This window comes from Phascolarctos cinereus, unplaced genomic scaffold (genome assembly GCF_003287225.1).
Source record: "Phascolarctos cinereus isolate Bilbo 61053 unplaced genomic scaffold, phaCin_HiC Scaffold_4;HRSCAF=312, whole genome shotgun sequence".
In the NCBI taxonomy this organism is placed as follows: domain Eukaryota; kingdom Metazoa; phylum Chordata; class Mammalia; order Diprotodontia; family Phascolarctidae; genus Phascolarctos; species Phascolarctos cinereus.
Window position 1 is genome coordinate 360089407 of NW_027555847.1, and position 18157 is coordinate 360107563.

General features: G+C 34.0%; 1 protein-coding gene across 4 annotated transcripts in view; it reads left to right on the plus strand.

The window, feature by feature from the left end:
• Positions 1-18157, plus strand: part of ZFR (zinc finger RNA binding protein) — a 76517-nt gene that overhangs the window by 55053 nt on the left and 3307 nt on the right. For 3 of the 4 annotated variants that reach the window (XM_020995220.2, XM_020995238.2, XM_020995230.2), the window contains 5 exons: positions 1575-1716; positions 6864-6961; positions 7818-7913; positions 15592-15703; positions 15828-15925. In XM_020995220.2, the coding sequence (XP_020850879.1) occupies positions 1575-1716; positions 6864-6961; positions 7818-7913; positions 15592-15703; positions 15828-15925 (546 nt within the window). Of the gene's footprint in view, positions 1-1574; positions 1717-6863; positions 6962-7817; positions 7914-15591; positions 15704-15827; positions 15926-18157 lie in introns of those variants that run through there. The other variant, XM_020995247.2, reaches the window with a different exon arrangement.

The following is an 18157-nucleotide window of genomic DNA, read 5'->3' on the forward strand; positions in this document are numbered from 1 at the left end:
CTATTAATTATCAGAGTGGAACAAAGTTGATAGTGCTACTACCAATGACCTTACTGAGTTGAGAAGTTAGTGAGTTGAGAAGGTGGCTAAGCTCAATATTGTAGAATGATTCCAGGGACTTGGTCCATGGAAGGATGGTGGGGCTTTAATGGTCCTTAATTCCTTGCAATAATGGATTAAAAAATTTGTCTCAGCCAGCAACTTTATGTGTTATCCCCATTCTTATGCAGGTGAGCAATTAGACTATTGGAGAGAGGCATAGGATCATAAACCTTGAGGCAGAAGGGACCCGAGGGGCTGTCTAGTCCAATATCCTTGGGAGTTTTTTGGGGGGGGGACAGGGAAAATGAGGTTACACAGTCACGCAGCCGATAAGTGTCAAGTGTCTGGTCTGAGACTGGATTTGACCTCAGGTGGTCCTCCGGACTCCAGCGCTGGTGCTCTATCTACTGTGGCACCTAGCTGCCCCCCAGTATCCTTGTTTTTCATGTGAGTAAACAAGGCCAGGAAAAAGTGACTTTCCCAAGATCCAACAGCTAGTAAGAGTCAAAAGTGGGATTTGAATCTATGTCCTCTGACCATCCAAATAGATTAGATTCATGGGCATTCTTTCCACAGTACTGTCTAATTTATATGAGCACCTGTGACTTAGGAGGGATACATTTTTGTGTTTTTAAGAGAAACAAAAAAACCATAAATGGAAATGCCAGTTGATATTTCTCTAAAAATCACTTAATTTTATTTTCTAAACAAATGCTTTTCAAACTTTGTGCCAGATCCCAAGGAACCCTTATGTTATGGTACTCTAGCACCAAGTGACTTTTCTGTTACAACACTGTAAGATTTAGAAGACGTTTTACAAATATTACCTCATGATCTTGCAAGAATTCCTTTCAGGGAGTCTGTAAAAGGAATTGTTTCTGGTTTGTGGTGAGATTACATTTTTTCCCCCTTACATCTTATTCTTTTTTTAATCAGGAGACAAATAACTACTTCTTTCTGATCATATTTTCACTGGATACTGAAGAATGAAAAGGGCAAAAGAAAGACGCCTGAGATAGAGTCAGGGAAACTATTTGTATTGCTGATGTTGAGGAAGAGATGAAAATTAGGTAACCTGTAGTCATTATATTACCAGTCTGTGGTACAAAACCCATTGTTCAGGTGCAGAATAGAAGCTTCCATTTTGAGAATAGATTTATCTCCTGGCTTCTGAGTGCGCATTTCAGACTGAGCCACAGTGTAGTCATTCCTGCATATAAGAAATAGCTAGAATATTCATGGTGAGGGATAAGGCAAAGAAATAATTTTTCTTGATAATTTTATGCCAACCTGTCCCTGCCAGGATTCTCTTTTATCCAGCTGGGTCAGAGCTATATCTCTGCTGCTCATAGCTGATTGACAAGTGCATTATGGCAAATTTACAAATTTGTGTGTTACAGAAAATTAGAGGCTGAAAAGCACTGCTATAGATATGATTACAGTTAGTTGAAGCACCAAGAATGCAAATAAAAAATTCTCCCTTTGACAGTACTAAAGATTTCAATTGATACCTTTTTTTTTTTATCATATAGGTTATAAGTCCTGAGAAGTATGACATAAAATGTGCTTTATCTGAAGCTGCAATAGTATTGAATTCCTGTGTGGAACCCAAAATGCAAGTTACTATCACGCTGACATCTCCAGTTATTCGAGAGGAGAACATGAGGGATGGAGGTTGGAAAGTTGTTAAAGATACTACTTTTCCAGTAACTGTATCTATTCTGTTTAAGATGGCATTAAGCCCTAGAAGGCAACATGCTGGCATTACATATATATTAGGGAGAATTGACTTAGTAGACATTTCTGTTTATGACCATTTCTTGAAAAGTAAATACTCTATTTGCTGATGTATTTTGTTTCTTGATCAAACTTCATAGCATGATTGATTTTGTGTTTGGTTTTTTTTTAATGGTAACCTCAGTTTTCTGGAAAAGTTCAAAATTATTTTTACTTGAACAGTTCAGGCATTTGGAAATTTTAGAAAAGTGATATTTGTAGAAAGGGGACATGAGTTTTAACTTTATAAAAGTTTTTGCCTCTGCATTATAATTTTTAAAACTGAAGTATTTTAGAAATAAAACTACTGGATTGTGAACTGGATAAATGATGTTTAATACATTTTTAAGAGGCATTGTTACACATCCGACTATAGCTTTTGCTTTTATATTAAAGTAAATGTCATTTCCAGTTTTCTGAGGTTGCTCTTTGGTCTGGAGTGCTTTCATAAATACACAGCCTCCTGACATTTATAGGTTTGAGCATTTGACCCAGATGCTATACAAGAAATATTATAATAAATGGCATAGTTAGTGAGTTCAAGCCCAAGTGAGAGCTTTTAAAATAAATTTACATTTATAGAATATGAAATCCTGGTGCCAGCAGTGTTGCTTTAGGGACTGTTCTGTAACACTTTCAAAGCTTCCAAAGCTTTTAAGCCAACGAGCATGATCATTGTCTGCAGTATGTTGGTTCTACTGTTTTATGGGTCAGATAAAATTTACTTTGTTTCCTTTTATGTTGTTTTCCTTAATTTATTGAAATTGAAGTTAGTCTATATCAGTATTACTGTTCATAATGTAGCCTTGGGGGAAAGATAAACTAATATAAAATACCATGCATATAGCAAGACTATTAAGAACTTATATATAAAAAATGGCACCAACAGTTTTCCATTTACTTTAATATATGAGGGGTTTTATCATAACAATATAATTTGTGAAGACAGATTTGTGATGACAGCTGCTTTATGCTTTGTTGTCCAAATTCTTCCATGCCCCAGGAACAAAGCTTCATTTCTTTTAGTGTGTTCATTGGAAATCTATTGAATCTCATGTGCTACACATTTCACTTCATTTCAGCATCTTTAAAGATAAATGGATTTTGTGTGAAGGTTGTTTTTTGGGGGGAGTTTTTTTGTTGTTGGTTTTTTGTTTTGTTTTTTGCCCCAATCTGGTCTGGTCATGAATTTTGTCAAGAAAATAACTTTTTTAATCAATCAAATCAAATCATATGTAATGTGACTTTTCACTTAAGATTTGGGAAGGAAACCACATAAGATTTTTTGGGGGAAAGCATTTTTTTTTCTAGAACACATCAAATTATAACCCAGTCAAGTTTAATTTGTTCTTTGCTATTTTATAGTAGAGCAAAAGTCTTTAGGTTATGAGCTGTAGGCATAATAACTTAAAAATTTAATAACTTACCCCTTCCAAAGGAAACAAAACTATTTTTGTCTGACCCACATTTGAGTTAGAATTACTGTTCTGAGTTTCATTTATCTGCTAAGTAAGTATTACTCTGAAGGGAAATAGCAAAAACAAAAATTATTAGATTTCACTTCAAGACACGGAGCTGGAAAATGGATATACAAAAATGTCAGAGATGTTTACACAATGTTGCCTCACTGCATATAAGTGCAGTAAATCATGTCTTCAGCTTTATTATGAAGATTGCTTCTTTCTTGCTGCAGAATAACGGTATGTGTGATTTTTCTCTTACTGCAGCTCCCAATGCTCTGTGTCTTAAAATGGTTTAAAGCCTTTAGCTTGCTTCGGGGAGTTAGTTCAGGTGGTAAGGAAGGCTTTGCCGGAAGAATTCTTGTAAACGAAGACTTTGCACATAGTTTGGAATCCTGCTGATGGCCCTATTTAATTCCCCATCCAAAAAAATAAAATAAAATGGCTTTTAAAAATCAAATTAAATTATTGAAATAACTGTTAATCGCATAGCAGTCATATTCTTCAGTAGTTTGCGTTTGACAGTTATCCATCGTTTCACAGAATTGATTTTAAATTTGATATGTTCAAAATGCTCTAACCCTTGCTGTGGAATCTTTTCTTCAGCAAGTCAAGTATGTGTGTGTGTGTTTTTTTTTCCATCCTTAGCTTATCAGGCCCGGTCCAAAGCCTTCTAGCAGAGGGAATTGATTCCTGTCAGGGGTTGCTGCCAAGACATCGGAAGGATTTTTGACCAAGGTTTTCAAAAGCTCAGTGTCACACCTGCCATATTGAATAAGGAGGGGTTTTGGATGCATAGTTCTAGCATTTTACTGTCCTTTTGTGTGTTTTTTGTTTTTGTTATTTTTTTTTTGTCCTGGTCTCTATCTTTCATAGAATTAAGCGGTGTTCACACTAGCTTTAAAATGGTTGACTGGGTTATGTAACCATGTTTATTGAAATTCATATACCTGTTAACTTTTAATTAGTACATAGTGTGGACACAGCATGTCTTCTAACTGACGATTAACCCCTTATTCATATATTTTTAGAATATATTCACATAGGGTAAGAATTTGCCTTTTGTTTTTGTAAATTAACCTAGTCTCTGTTGTATGTTAACTGGGTGTTAAGCAGCAAATATGATTTTAGCACAGTGACTTTTATTAAGGGGTTAATCCATTTGAAATGTAAAATGGGTACAAAAATCCACACATTAAATTTTATTTCAAATTCCCTAATAGATAGCCTTAATTTATGTTGAAATTGCAATAGGTGTCTTGGCATCTTTGGACTTAGAGTATTAGCTAAAAATTTCAAGCTCATTTATGCTGTCCTGCAATGATATATGGGATACTTCTGAACCACAATGTAAAATCAAGATTTTCTGCTTGTGGATTGGGGTGGAGGGGGAGGTTTCATATGAATTTGGAATAATTTACTACTATAAAATTTTAAATTAGTAGGAATTATAATCTACTTTCAATTCTGAGTTTGTTTTTTTTTTTTAAAGATTGCACAGTATCACCTATTTGCACTATAGTTTTAACCAAATAAATAAATAAGGGACCTTAAAGGCTTTTGGCACATTATACCCCTTGTTCTTTTCTGCTTTTTACTACTTTCCTGGCTGTGCTTTCCAGTAATCCCTTTTCCTTTCTCAAAAAATGTTCGAACTATCATTATACTCAAGTTGACTCCCAGAATTTGTCTTACTAGTTTTTCTCTAAATGTGTGTTTACTAATAATTTGCCTGAATATCTTAATTTTCATTATATTTGCTTCATAAAATCCTTTTTTATTATATATAGTCTGTATACTTCTTTATATAAAAATATTTTCTATTCCCAGGCTATCTATAAACTTTACTTCAATAGATTCTGAAAATTTGTTTTTGTTTCATTACCTGTTTTACCTTAATCTGGGTTGTAAGAATTAAAGAAATCCCAGATTTTATAATAGAAGTGATGAAATATAGCTTCTTAGTTGACATTTAAAATATATCCAGTATCTTTCTGAGAACTTATAATCATGAAAACAGTGGTAAATTTTCCAGTTATAAGCAGTACTTTAAATATAAAATAATATTTCATTTTTTTCTTATCCTATCACAGTGTCTTGCCCTTACTTGTTATATATTAATGACCTCAGTTATTTTTGTGTTGTTTTCTAAATTCACTTTACATTTAGTGATCTTCTGCTTCAGCATTACATATAATCAGTAACTTAAATAATGTAAAACTTTTCCAAATATAACCTATCTTTATACTGGGCTCACCAAACAACCCCCATGAGTTAGGCTACATTATATCTTTTAAGTTTGTTTGCTCTGCAGTTTTATAACAAGACTTAGGGAGGCAGCATTGTATAGGGCAAAATTTCAGAACTTAGCAGTATAGGACCTCTGGTCTAATCCTAGCCCTGCCACTTAATATATATGTGGTTTTGGGCAAGTAACTTAATCTCTCTTGGCCTCAGTTTTATCAATTATAAAATGAGGAGGTTGAGCTTTGATCAGTAAGGTCTCTTTCTACTCTAGCTTGATGAATAATAATGAGTTACCAGTTAAGATTTATTTCATTACCAAGTGTTGATATTCGTAGATGTACACATTCTTGCATTGACATATAAGGTAATTATTGGATTGGATATAGAACTGGACACTGTACCATTTTTTTAAAATTAACTTTTTCATGACTTGAAATAACTTGATTAGCCCTGATCTTTAGGTGCTGTTGCTAGTTTTTTCAAAAACACATTTGTGTACTCCCTCTAATGTGACAAATACTTATGACATAGTAACCTAGAAATTACTTATTAAATTGAGGTATACAAAATATACTTTTCTTTCTCAGTCAGTAAAGCACTGTGTTTATTGTATCCATCTTTTATTCTGTCTTTTTCACAATAGTACCTATTTCCCCCTCTTCTCCTTATATTCATCCTCTCTCTCCAACTATACCATGATATACTTTATGAGAACTCTGAGCGTTTTAAAAGGCATTTCACATTCCCTTTTCAATAAGTCAAACTCTCAAGGAAAAATATTTCTTAAACCTTTTTAGAATTTACTGTTTTCCATTCTTTAAAATCTTCCTTTTCCACGAATTCTAAAATCTCTTTCCAACCTTGTTCACAATGATTTCCTTTCTGAAATTAGGTCCAAAATAACCTGTAACCATTTAAGATGATGAGCAAATTCCATAAGTTCGTTGTAAATTCTACTTTATTGAAGTGGATTTTTGTGTTCCCTCTGTCTTGTGTTCTTTGTGCTGGTGCACTGTGTCCAACCATCCTTCCTTTAACATTGAATTTTGGAGGGGATTTATTTTCCTGGAATATTTATTTGAAATCTAATTACACTGTTGCAATCATTGCAGTGAAATAATAAAGCGATTGAGAGTTAAACTTCATTTTGCTCTCAACTTCATATTGGGTTAACATTCTATGAATTTAAAAGAATTTTGCTAAATATTAATCATTGGTTTCAAAGTGCTAGTAATCTCAAATGGCATGTGTGACATTGAAGCTACTTTAAGGAAGTGTCTTGCTCACCTGGTCAAACACCCATTCCTCACTGCATTTTGCCAATTCAATCCATTTTAGATGTAACCTCGGGTATGGTGAAAGACCCACCGGACGTCTTGGACAGGCAAAAATGCCTTGACGCTCTGGCTGCTCTACGCCACGCTAAGTGGTTCCAGGTTCGGAACATCATTTTACTTTTTTCTTGTAGCCTTATGAGAGAGAGTAGTTCAGTTACAGTATGTTTAACTGTATATAAACACTCAAAGGTTGCCCATGGCAATGCTACTTTAAATTAAATGATCAGAAAAAATGTTAACATAGTTCAGTACAGATCTGCTTTATGCAGCTATTGCTGATTTGACAAGAAACTTACATTTTGGGGTGTTTGGTTTTTTTGTGTGTGTGTGTGGTCATTGAGAAGGCGATGTTGAAAGCTTGACTCGCTCTGGATCACCATATGCTGTGTATTTATATTATATTCCATAAGGCTGCAGAGTACCTTTGCTTTAAATAATGGAATATGTGTTTAAAGCTCTGTGTTTAGTTTTAAGATTTTTTTTCCTGTTTCTCTAAGTTTATAAGTGTAGGGAGTGAAAGGTGAGGAAGCAGCTGTTTGGTTTAGTGACTTTGCAGTCTTGCAAAGGCACAGTAAAGAAACCAAACAGATTCCCTCAACCTTTCAGTCCCTAGACAGAACTTTTTAGCTCTTTACTTTATTCCCTTTATTTCTAATATAGGCAGATTTTTAATTTATTGTTATAAATGAACATAGGTCAAAGTTCACAGGGGATCAAGAAATATTATTCTTGTATAATCTGTGTACTCTGACTTAAAGTACATACAGCTTAAAGTACTAACCTTGGCATAAAATACTGCTGTAAATGGCAGCTCATGGAATGGAATTTTGGAGTGATTTGTTTCTGTCATTATAGCTGAGCTTCCATTGAACAGTGGTGTTTTAGCTTTTTTCATCAAGGGCTATTTTCAGTAGTTTCTAGGATTAATTAATTTGATTTTTGTATTGCTCTCAAGGCTAGAGCTAATGGTCTGCAGTCCTGTGTGATTATCATACGTATTCTCCGTGACCTCTGTCAACGAGTTCCAACTTGGTCTGATTTCCCAAGCTGGGTGAGTTGTTTATAACTTGTATGCTGTGAAAAATGTATTGGTGTGACATTACTGATTTTTTAACCTAAATCTAACTTTTTTATTTTCATTTTTTAGTCCTAAAAGTAGCATGCTTTTTTTCCCCTTTGAAAAACAACAGGAACTTAGATTTTTTTGTTTTAAAAAAAAAGTTTCATTTCTTCCAAAATAATTTACCACTTAAATATAAAGATGCTACCTTAACTATCTGTTTTTCTTTTTTTCTGTATTATTTCTGAAGAAGATATTTGTTATGGTTATTATAAACTTTACTTAGGCATACATGGTGTTAGGATTCCAGTGACTGATTTTGAATGATACTTCAATAACAGTATCTGCTTCATAGTCATTTCATTTTCTGATGCCAAGTAGCTTTCTACATTACCTGGAAGGCCATCAGTTCCCATCTGCACCTGAATAAGAATCCTCTCTACAACATATTGACAAATTGTCATCAGACTTTTGCTTGAAAGTTTCCAAGTTGGGGGGGAGGGGTGCGTTAATCTCCCTGGGCAACTCATTCCATGGAAGTTTTTCCTTAAGCTAAGCCTTAATTTGCCTCTGTAACTCCAATTTATTGTTGCTAGTTCTGTTCTCAGGAGTAAGACAGAACTGGCCCAGTCTTTGCCCAGTCCCTTATCTGTGTGACTACCCTTCAAGTGTCTGGAGACAGTTAGTGTGTCCCTTTGGAAGTCTTGTCTTCTTTAGGTTAATATCCTCAGTTCCTCTCAGTGATCAGGCATGAAGCTGAGGCTAGCCCTTCATCCAGCTTATCAATAGCCTTCTAAAACAAGTAGTTCTCAGAAACTGAGCAGAGTCAGATAGTCTCATCAAGGCAGGGAATAAGAGGCCTCCCGGGCCTAAACACTCTGTTTCTTTGATGGCAGCCTAAGATTACATTGATGTTAAACATCATTCACCTCTTCAGCTTCTAGTCGTCTGATATGTCCACGTGCTTTTCTATTGCACTTCTATCAGGCTGTGCCTCCTTCATCTTATACTTTGAGTTTGATTCAAAAGTATAAGACTTTAAACATTTATTCCCAGTTAAATTTAGTCTTCTTAGATTCAGTGTTTTAGCATGTCCTGATCTTTTTATCCTAACACTGTATTACTTCGCTATTAGACTTGTCAGCTTTGTGTTTTTGGCAGATTTGATAAGTTGCCATCCATACTTTGATTCATGTCATTGGGAAAAAAGTTAAACAGAACTCCAGTGGAGTACAGCTCCTTGGAATGCATTTGGAATGCTGTTACCAAATTGTACTGCTTAAGCACATTAGGTACAATTCAGTGCCTACTCTGGTACCTTACAAGTAGTAGATATTCAAATAATGTCTTTTGACCTTAACACATTACCAATAAGCATCATTTATTTGTTTGTTTGTTTGGCTAAGCATTGAGGTTAAGTGACTTGCCCAGGGTCACACAGCTAGTAAGTGTCAAGTGTCTGAGGCCAGATTTGAACTCAAGTCCTTCTGACTCCAGGGCTGATGCCGTGTCCACTGCGACACCTGCTTGCCCCCAAGACATCATTTAGATAAGGGGTTCTTGACCTTTTTGGTGTCGAGTACCCCTTTGACACTCTGGTTATTGAAGCCTATAGACCCCCTTCTCAGAATATTTTTAAATGCATATAGCAAAATGAATAGGATGACAAAGGAAATCAATAATATTGAAATATAATTTGTAGTCAGGAAAGCAGTCTAACGGTGGGTTTAATTATTACAGTAATTTTGAAGTAATGGTGAGTGAAGGTTATATTTTGAGATACTTTCAACCACTGTAACATAACTTAAAATAATTTATCTAAAATATTTCTGTTGGTGACAAAGTTACTGCTAAATACTTCTAATACTGTTGTAGTTTTTCATTTAATGAAGCAAATACTAAATTTCATTTCAAGGATGGTGAAAATAAAGATATAGAAATTTTCTTCCCCGTCCAACCTTACAGACTCCCTGAAATCTATCCATAGACCCTTTGAGGGTCTGAAGACCCCAGGGTAAGAATCCTTGATCTAGATTAACTGGAAAATAGAAAAGATTATGAATGTATTTTTCCAATTAATTTTTCTGGCCATCTAAGTAAAACAATATTAGTTAAAGTGTATAATGTGAAACATGAGCCCTTTTAGTTGACATTGTAGAAAAATTTTCATTTTCAAATCTCATTATTAAAATAATTGTAAGGGGCAGCTAGGTGGAGAAGTGGATAGAACACTGGCCCTGGATTCAGGAGGACCTGAGTTCAAATCTGGCCTCAGACACGTAACACTCACTAGCTGTGTGACCCTGGGCAAGTCACTTAACCCCATTGCCTAGCCAAAAAAAAAAATAATAATTGTACAGACATTAACTCCTCCAGAAGGAAAAACAGTTTATTCAAATTAGAATAGACTGTTTTCTACATCTTCTTAATGGTTTTTTTAGTTTTAAAGTCAGTTCAGAAGTGTTTTTTATGGATGTGTGAAATACACTGAAAACTAGTCTTGTTAGTTTGGGAATTAACTCCTCTTAGTATACTTCTTATTAGACCAGACAATTGACATTGAGTGCAGGTAGGATAACTAATTTGAGCTTATTTGTTTTTCCCTTTTGCAAATGTAAGTCACCACATAAATTATTTTAATCAGGTAATCAATTTGAACATACTGTTAGAAATTGCTGGAAAAAATGTTAATTCTCCATAGTAATCAGAAATAAAAGTGCAAACCTCTTTGAGATCACCTTCTTCCATCTTCACACAGCCATCAGATTAGCAGTAATAACAGAAAGCATAAAAACAATGCTGACAGGGTTGTAGAGGAAAAGATATACCTATTCATTGATGCTTGAATTGCAAACTTGAGAACAATTTTGCTCATTTCTTGTTTATCCAATGATTGTGTGGGGAATATAACTTGAAATTATTGTTAGAAACAACCAAAGAAGTCCTGTTTTCAAAGATTTATAGCAGTTTTATATGTACTTGTAAAAGAAAATAACCTGGAAACAGTCTAAATGTCCAGTAATAAAGGGAATGGTTGAATAAATTGTGGTACATTAATATAATACAATACTGTTTAGCAATTAAGACCAAATATAGAAATACAGTGGAATCTGGAAATAATTTTTACAAATAAAACAAAGTAGAAAAAGCAGAAAATCAAAGCACACTCTAATTACAACCACATAGAGAACAAGAACAATTGAATGAGAATAAATGGACTAAGAATTCTGATGGTGACTTAACAAGAATTGACTGAAAAATTGTTTTGTTGCTTTGTGTAATAAAATTAATTGCGATGTAAATAATTCCTAACTAAGTTTAGCTGTCTTGATGTTCATCTAGTTACTAAAAAAAAATTAATTTTTAAAATGAAGTCAGGGTATCCAAGGATGGGAGGACCTTTCCTTTTGCTATATTTATAAATGTCACAGTCCTAGAACTTTAATGATTTTCTACCAGAAAGTTTCACTTATTCTAAATTAGCAATTCTTTAATTTTAATTTCATTACTTACTATAAAATCTTTCATGTTCCTCTTATGCCAAGTTAACATATATTCTAGAATCTCTAAGCCATTATGTGTTCTTCTGTATTAAATTGTTATTGAATTATACTAAACCCTTCTTAGAGACTACATCCAAAAAAAGACATTTTTGAAAGCTGTAATTTCTTATATAGCTTTACAGCGTCGTTTCTTAAGCCAGTTACCTGTGCATCCATATGGTTGCTTTTAATGGGTATTATATATACATTTATGCCCATTATCATGTCTTGTAAGTTCATGATTTCCCTTTGCCTCCTTATGTCCTCATATATTTTATCTGCATAGAAGATTCAGAATCCTCAGTATTTGATACCAAACAGATTTGATTTTTAGTGGAGTTTTGACATGTAACTCCAGACTGTGTTCTGATGTTAGTGGAATGTGTTTAATACAGATTCTAAGGATCATGTCAAACGTTAAATGAATTTAATTTTTTCATTTGTGTGCAAGCTCCTTCTACCCCAAATATCATCCTTTTCACACTTTACTAGACCATTTTTATAAAATTATCAAAAATATAAACTCCCCAGAAGTTAATACTGAGTACAGTTTTTGTATAAATTTCTAGCCAGTAGGTATGCAAAATTTTCTATTTTAAATATTATTTATATTACTAACTAAAGCTTTCTAAAGCATGGAATCATTAACACTGATATTATTTATAAGTAAACTTTGCCATATGCCTACCCTGAACTCTTTGTTATCACTCCCACATTGTCCTTTCTAATAAATGCTGTGTATGACATTGTATAGGAGTGCCTTATTTATAAGCCTTGTAGGAGAATGAGACTGTTTCAGGAAATTTTCCTGTTTCTAAAATATGTTTTGAGTAACAAAATATTTGCTTGACCATTTTTGATGGGAATGTTTTTAAGATGTATTATTAGATACTTTGGCCTCTTTAAACAGAGTGTACAGAACAGTAATTTAACCTTTATTTGAAGTCTTAAGAGTCATTATTGTGAACATCAGTCAATTAGCAAGCATTTATTAAGCACTTATTATTTCAGGCATTGTTCTACATTCTGGAAATACAAAAAAGGGCAAAAACAGTCCTTGCTCTCAAATGTTTACATTCTCATAGAAGAAACATGTAAATAACTAGATATATACAAGGTATATGTATGTGGAAGGTAATATCAGAGGAAAAAGCACTAATAACTTGGGGGAAGAGAGGGCCAGAAGGGACTCCAGCAGAAGGTGAAATTTTAACCAAGTCTTGAAGGAAGCTAGGGAAACAAACTCAGGGATCAGCACTCCAAGGATGACAGCAAAAGCAGGAGGTGGCGCTGCGGTATTATTTTCAAGGAAACAGCAATTAGGCCAGAGTAGTTGGACCTTGGAGTACAAGAAGACTGGCAAGGTAGAAAGGGGCTAGTTTATGAAGAGCTTTAAATGCCAACCAGAGGGGGAGACGGGTGGCAGGGTTGACATGGTCAAATCTACAGAGAAATCCCCTTGGCAGTTGTACGGTACTTTCATGTTTTATTGATGCTTTACGTTTTGTTTTTTCAATATCACTTTAAATTAATGTTGTTCTGCCAAATAGACCTCCTTCCTTGTAATAGAGAAAAACAGTTATACAAAATCAACTAACACAACAGCTATTTCTAACATAGTCTAGTATTCTACATCTGTAGTCTCCAGTTCCTGTGTTTATAGGAGGAACATAATTGGGTATAAAATAAGAGCTAATAGATACCAGATGGGGGCTTGGGATAGAAATTGGGCCAAATATGTAGGGGCACTGACTTTTCCTGGTTCTTGGCCATGTGTTGCAGGCAATTGAAGTTGCTAGATAAATGAACCCCAGGAAAGTGAGGTGGCATTATATTTAGTGTTCACTGGTGCTAAATGATTCAAGATGCATGATTTCAGACCTAGCACTAATCTGAAAGCTAGGGAATCTCAAATTCCAATCATATCCTCAAACTTAACACTTTATGTTTTGAAGATTAGAATGCTTACAGATTTCAGAATATGTAAAATTAGACATAGATTATTTTGACCTGTATATAATTTGCAACTCTAGTTTTTTTTTTAGTCAGCTTGATAATAAAAATAAGCATATGATTTTAAAACTCTGCCTTTAACCTATTACTGTTTTCTGCACAAACATACTTTCATATAATTGTGATAACAATATGTACTTTCCATTTTACTTCTTACAGTTTTACTTCAGTAGACTATAAGCTCCCCAAGGACAGGCACTATTTAGTTTTTGTCATTGTGTTCCCAGTGCCTAACTCAGTGCCTAGCACATATTAGATATTTAATAGTAGACTTATTGAATACTTTGTATTGTTATTTGAGGAAGTATGATGCAGTGCAAACAGTATTAGATTTGGAAGTCTTAGATTTAGATTAGAATTAGATTAGATTTGGGTTTTTATTATTAAATTTGTGCTTTAGCTCTTCCTAACTGGGCAGGGCAACCTCTTTGTGTTAGTTTCTTTGTCTATAAAATAAAGGAACAGTATTAGATATAGAAGGACGCTTCTAGATCTGAAGCTGTTCTCTATTTCTGTATATTTATACAGAATCTCTACCAAATTTATACATAATCTACCTACACATTCCCCAATTTGGGGGCATTTGGATTGTTTCCCAGTTGCTTTGCTATCATGTATTTCATTTAACTGTTGTTTTACACATACTCTTTTTAATTGGTTTTTTTTTCCAATTCTAAATTCTTGCTCCCCACTCTCATTCCCCAACCCAATGAGAAAGCAAAACAAAATAGAACCCATTACAGATATGTATAGATATACAAAACAAATTTCCAGATTAGCCATGTTTACAGAAGAAAAGAAAGAAATAGAAGAAAATGCCTTCATTCTGCATTCTGAGTCCATCAGTTCTGTATCTGGAGATGGGTAACATGCTTCATCACAAGTCCTTTGTAACTGGTTGGTCATTGTATTGATCAGAGTTACAAAGTCTTTCAGAAGTTGATTATCTTTATTTTCACATAGTGAATTGTCACCACAGATCTCCTCAGACTCAGTAGCATTTACAATTTTTGTTATAATTAAGGCTATGTATTGTCTCTCTATATCATTTAGTGAAGCTTTTAAATGAAAGTAAAATATGAACACAAATTTCTGTCATGGCCAATTATTCATTCAGTAGTTTATTGTCGTTCAGCTGTTTCAGTTGTGTCCGAGTCTTTGTGACCCCATTTGGGGTTTTCTTGGCAAAGATACTGGAGTGGTTTGCCATTTCCTTCTCTGGCTCATTTTGCAGATGAGGAACTGGGGCAAACAGGATTAAGTGCCTTGTCCAGGTCACACAGCTAGTAAGTGTATGAGTCCAGATTTGAACTCAAGAACATAAGTCTTCTTGACTGCAGACCCTGCTTTCTATCCACCTAGCTGCCCTAATTTAGTAGTACTGGCCACTTAATTTTTGGAAAAGTGATTTATTAAAAAGATAATTTCCAAGATTGTCCAACTGTGTAGTTGCCACTAGGAGAGTAGGATAATATAAATCTAGCAGTGCCTCAAATGAAAATTACAGTTTTGTTGATTATAAACAATAGGAAAAAAATACCTTAATCTTCTTTAACTTAAAATGATCAGAATATTGTAATATCAAAATAATGTGCTTGAGTCCCTCAAAAGCCATTGAAATGAAATAATTTTAGCTTTTAAAATTTGAAATATTTTATGCACTTTCACTATATTTAACCTTTACTTATGGATGGATCTATGATCTTATGTGGTTATTCCTTCTACTAGCTTAGGTCACAATTCATCCATAATATCTCATCCTGTATGATTCTTTTTTTGTTCCTGTTTTTTCCATATAGCCTCTGTTGAGTCTTGAACCAAAACGTTTGTTGCTTTTGGTGATTGTGAATGCTAATTTTTTTTTAATAGTGACCAAAAATGATTTTAAGATTTTGTTTATTTGTTTTTGTAAGTACAAACCACAAAATCAGTGTAACATATACACCTTTATAGGATGCAAGTTGATGCTTATGTTTTCTATTTACTAGACTAGTTCTTAGTCTTCCATAGCACCTTTCATTTTTTATTGATTATAATTGTATTCTCGTTAGCACCAGTAGACAGGAATGCAATTTTTTTTTCGTTGACTATTAAAACATTAAAATTTTTTTTAGGCTATGGAGTTACTAGTAGAGAAAGCAATCAGTAGTGCTTCTGGACCTCAGAGTCCTGGGGATGCATTGAGAAGAGTTTTTGAGTGCATTTCTTCAGGAATTATTCTTAAAGGCAAGTTACACTTAATTGTTGATTTTTTTTTTTTTGAAAATCTGATAACTGAATAGGACTGAATAATTCTTAAAGGATAATGCATATTTTTTCAAACTTTCCATTTAATGGTGATATGCTACAGGTGGTCCTGGACTTCTAGATCCCTGTGAAAAGGACCCATTTGATACACTGGCTACAATGACTGACCAACAACGGGAAGATATTACTTCTAGTGCCCAGGTAATGTTAATAGCTCTTATAGCAAAAGCTTTACAGCCAGCTAGCTGTAAGGGACCAGGGTTAACCCTGTTAGGATCATAGGTTATAGCGCTCAAATGGATCTTATAGAGATCATTGATTCCAGCTCCCTCAATTTACAGATGAGAAAAGTCTGAGCCCCAGAGAAGCAGAATGACTTACTCAGGGTCACACAGGTGGTAAATATCTGAGCTGGTATTTGAACCTAAGTCTTTTTGACTCCCAAATCCAGCTGACACTGCCTGCTATGTTATTCTACTGCACTGTTAGATTGTCCTTGGGATTTCTGCCATTGCACTGTCATAGGTGAGATCATTTTAGATATTATTGATCCATCTGGATGTTACACTTGGCTGGAATATAATATAGATCTGTCTTCAAATGGACTTAAGTGAAATCACTTTGTAGTGAATTTCAACATTCAGAATTAGAACCTGGAGCTCTAGAGCATTTAGCATTTATCTTGTGTTCCAATATGGGGTTTATGTTTATTAATATGATGGTTATGCAGTCAATTCTCTATCATCTACACCAAGGCAAAGGAGAAGAGATGTGTACATTCGAAAGCCCATCAATAGCCCTACAAGTTTTACCTTCTGTGTCATATTTAGCTTAAACTAACCTGATTACCTTTCTCTGAACATACAGTTATTCTTGACAGAAGATAATCTCCAAAGTGTGTTAAGTGAAAAGGGAAAAGCACACCAACATTAAAAGTTTGTCATGAGTCATGCACATATTCATTCAGTCAGAGTGGACTGTATATTAAGGGTTTGATGTCAGGTCTTTGCAGATTAGGAAACTTTGAAATGTATCCATTGAAAGATGCCAAAGAGCTAAATTCCTAATATAGATGCAGGGAAGAAGAAGGATAGGTTTTATCATGTTGATGTATTCTAGAAAACCAACACAGATATCATAATTCCTTATCAAACAAGCTATTTGAATGCCTTAGGGCAAAGGTTTGAATATTGTACAGATTTTAGGTATTTATGAATAATAGCTATTATATAAATTACATTTTATTATACTGATATGCCTCAAATTTGGCTATTGCCAAAATAACTCCTCAGTTCTTGATGAGAATTTTTTAGAACTTGTTACATAGCTTAGAGATTCACTAAATGCAGAAAGGTGGATCTATGAAATACCATTAGTAAATTGAAAGAGTTGTATTAAATGATCTCTTAAGGTCCTTCCTGGTTTTTTGTGATCCTAGGTATGTAAGAGCTTAAGCTTTATATTTTGCTTATTACATTCTGTTTAGAACAAGCTTTTCCCACTACACTATCCATAAGACATAAAACTATTTCTTATGCACACAGAAGGATAAGGGTTTACCCTTTATACCTAGTGCCTGTACAATAGATGTTATCCTCAAAATTGGATAGGCTTTTTGCTCATCTGACGCAGGTACAGATTCACATATTAATAAACCTATTTAGTATTTTGGGTTTAAAGACTAGATCTGAATTTTCTAATCTGGTTTAGCTGGACTACTGTGCTTAAATAAAAATGTAGTACAGAGATGTTGAACATGCGGCCCAAACCATATTAAAATGTTATGGGGAAATATTTTTTAAAATAAATTGAAATATAATAAATATAATAAAACATACATAATATTAAAACATGGTTTCCTAAGTTAACATGAAACAGAAATATCAATATCTGCAGGGATACATATGTGTGGTTTTTTTTCTCTCTGCTCATACTCCCCTCCCCTGCACCTATTTGAGTATAATACTACTGCTATACATATAGGAGAGGAAATGAACCTGCATTCAGTTTTGGTTAGAATTTTTGTTCAAGTTTTAGGTTCCTCATCTAAGGGGAGAGTTTCAAGAAGAGAGTGTCACAAAAATTAAAACTGTAAAATTGTAATTATGAAGAAATAGTAAAGGAAATTGTTTTATCTAGCCTGGTAAAAAAGGAGCTAAGCAAAGATATAACAGCAGATTCTTACATAGGTGATAAGTTCCATCTCCTTTGAAGATAAAAAACAAGCTAAAATATCTTAAACTATGGCAGAAAAAAAATTACTAGATAAACAGATTTGTTCAGGGTGAAGGTATCAAATATTGAAATGGAAGGCTGTTGAATCTCCAAGGATATTTTTAGTTGTTCTACATCAACAAAATCTTTTGAAACAGATGTCTAAAATGAATTTGATGGCTTAATCTAGGCAAATAATGATAGAGCATTGGTTATATA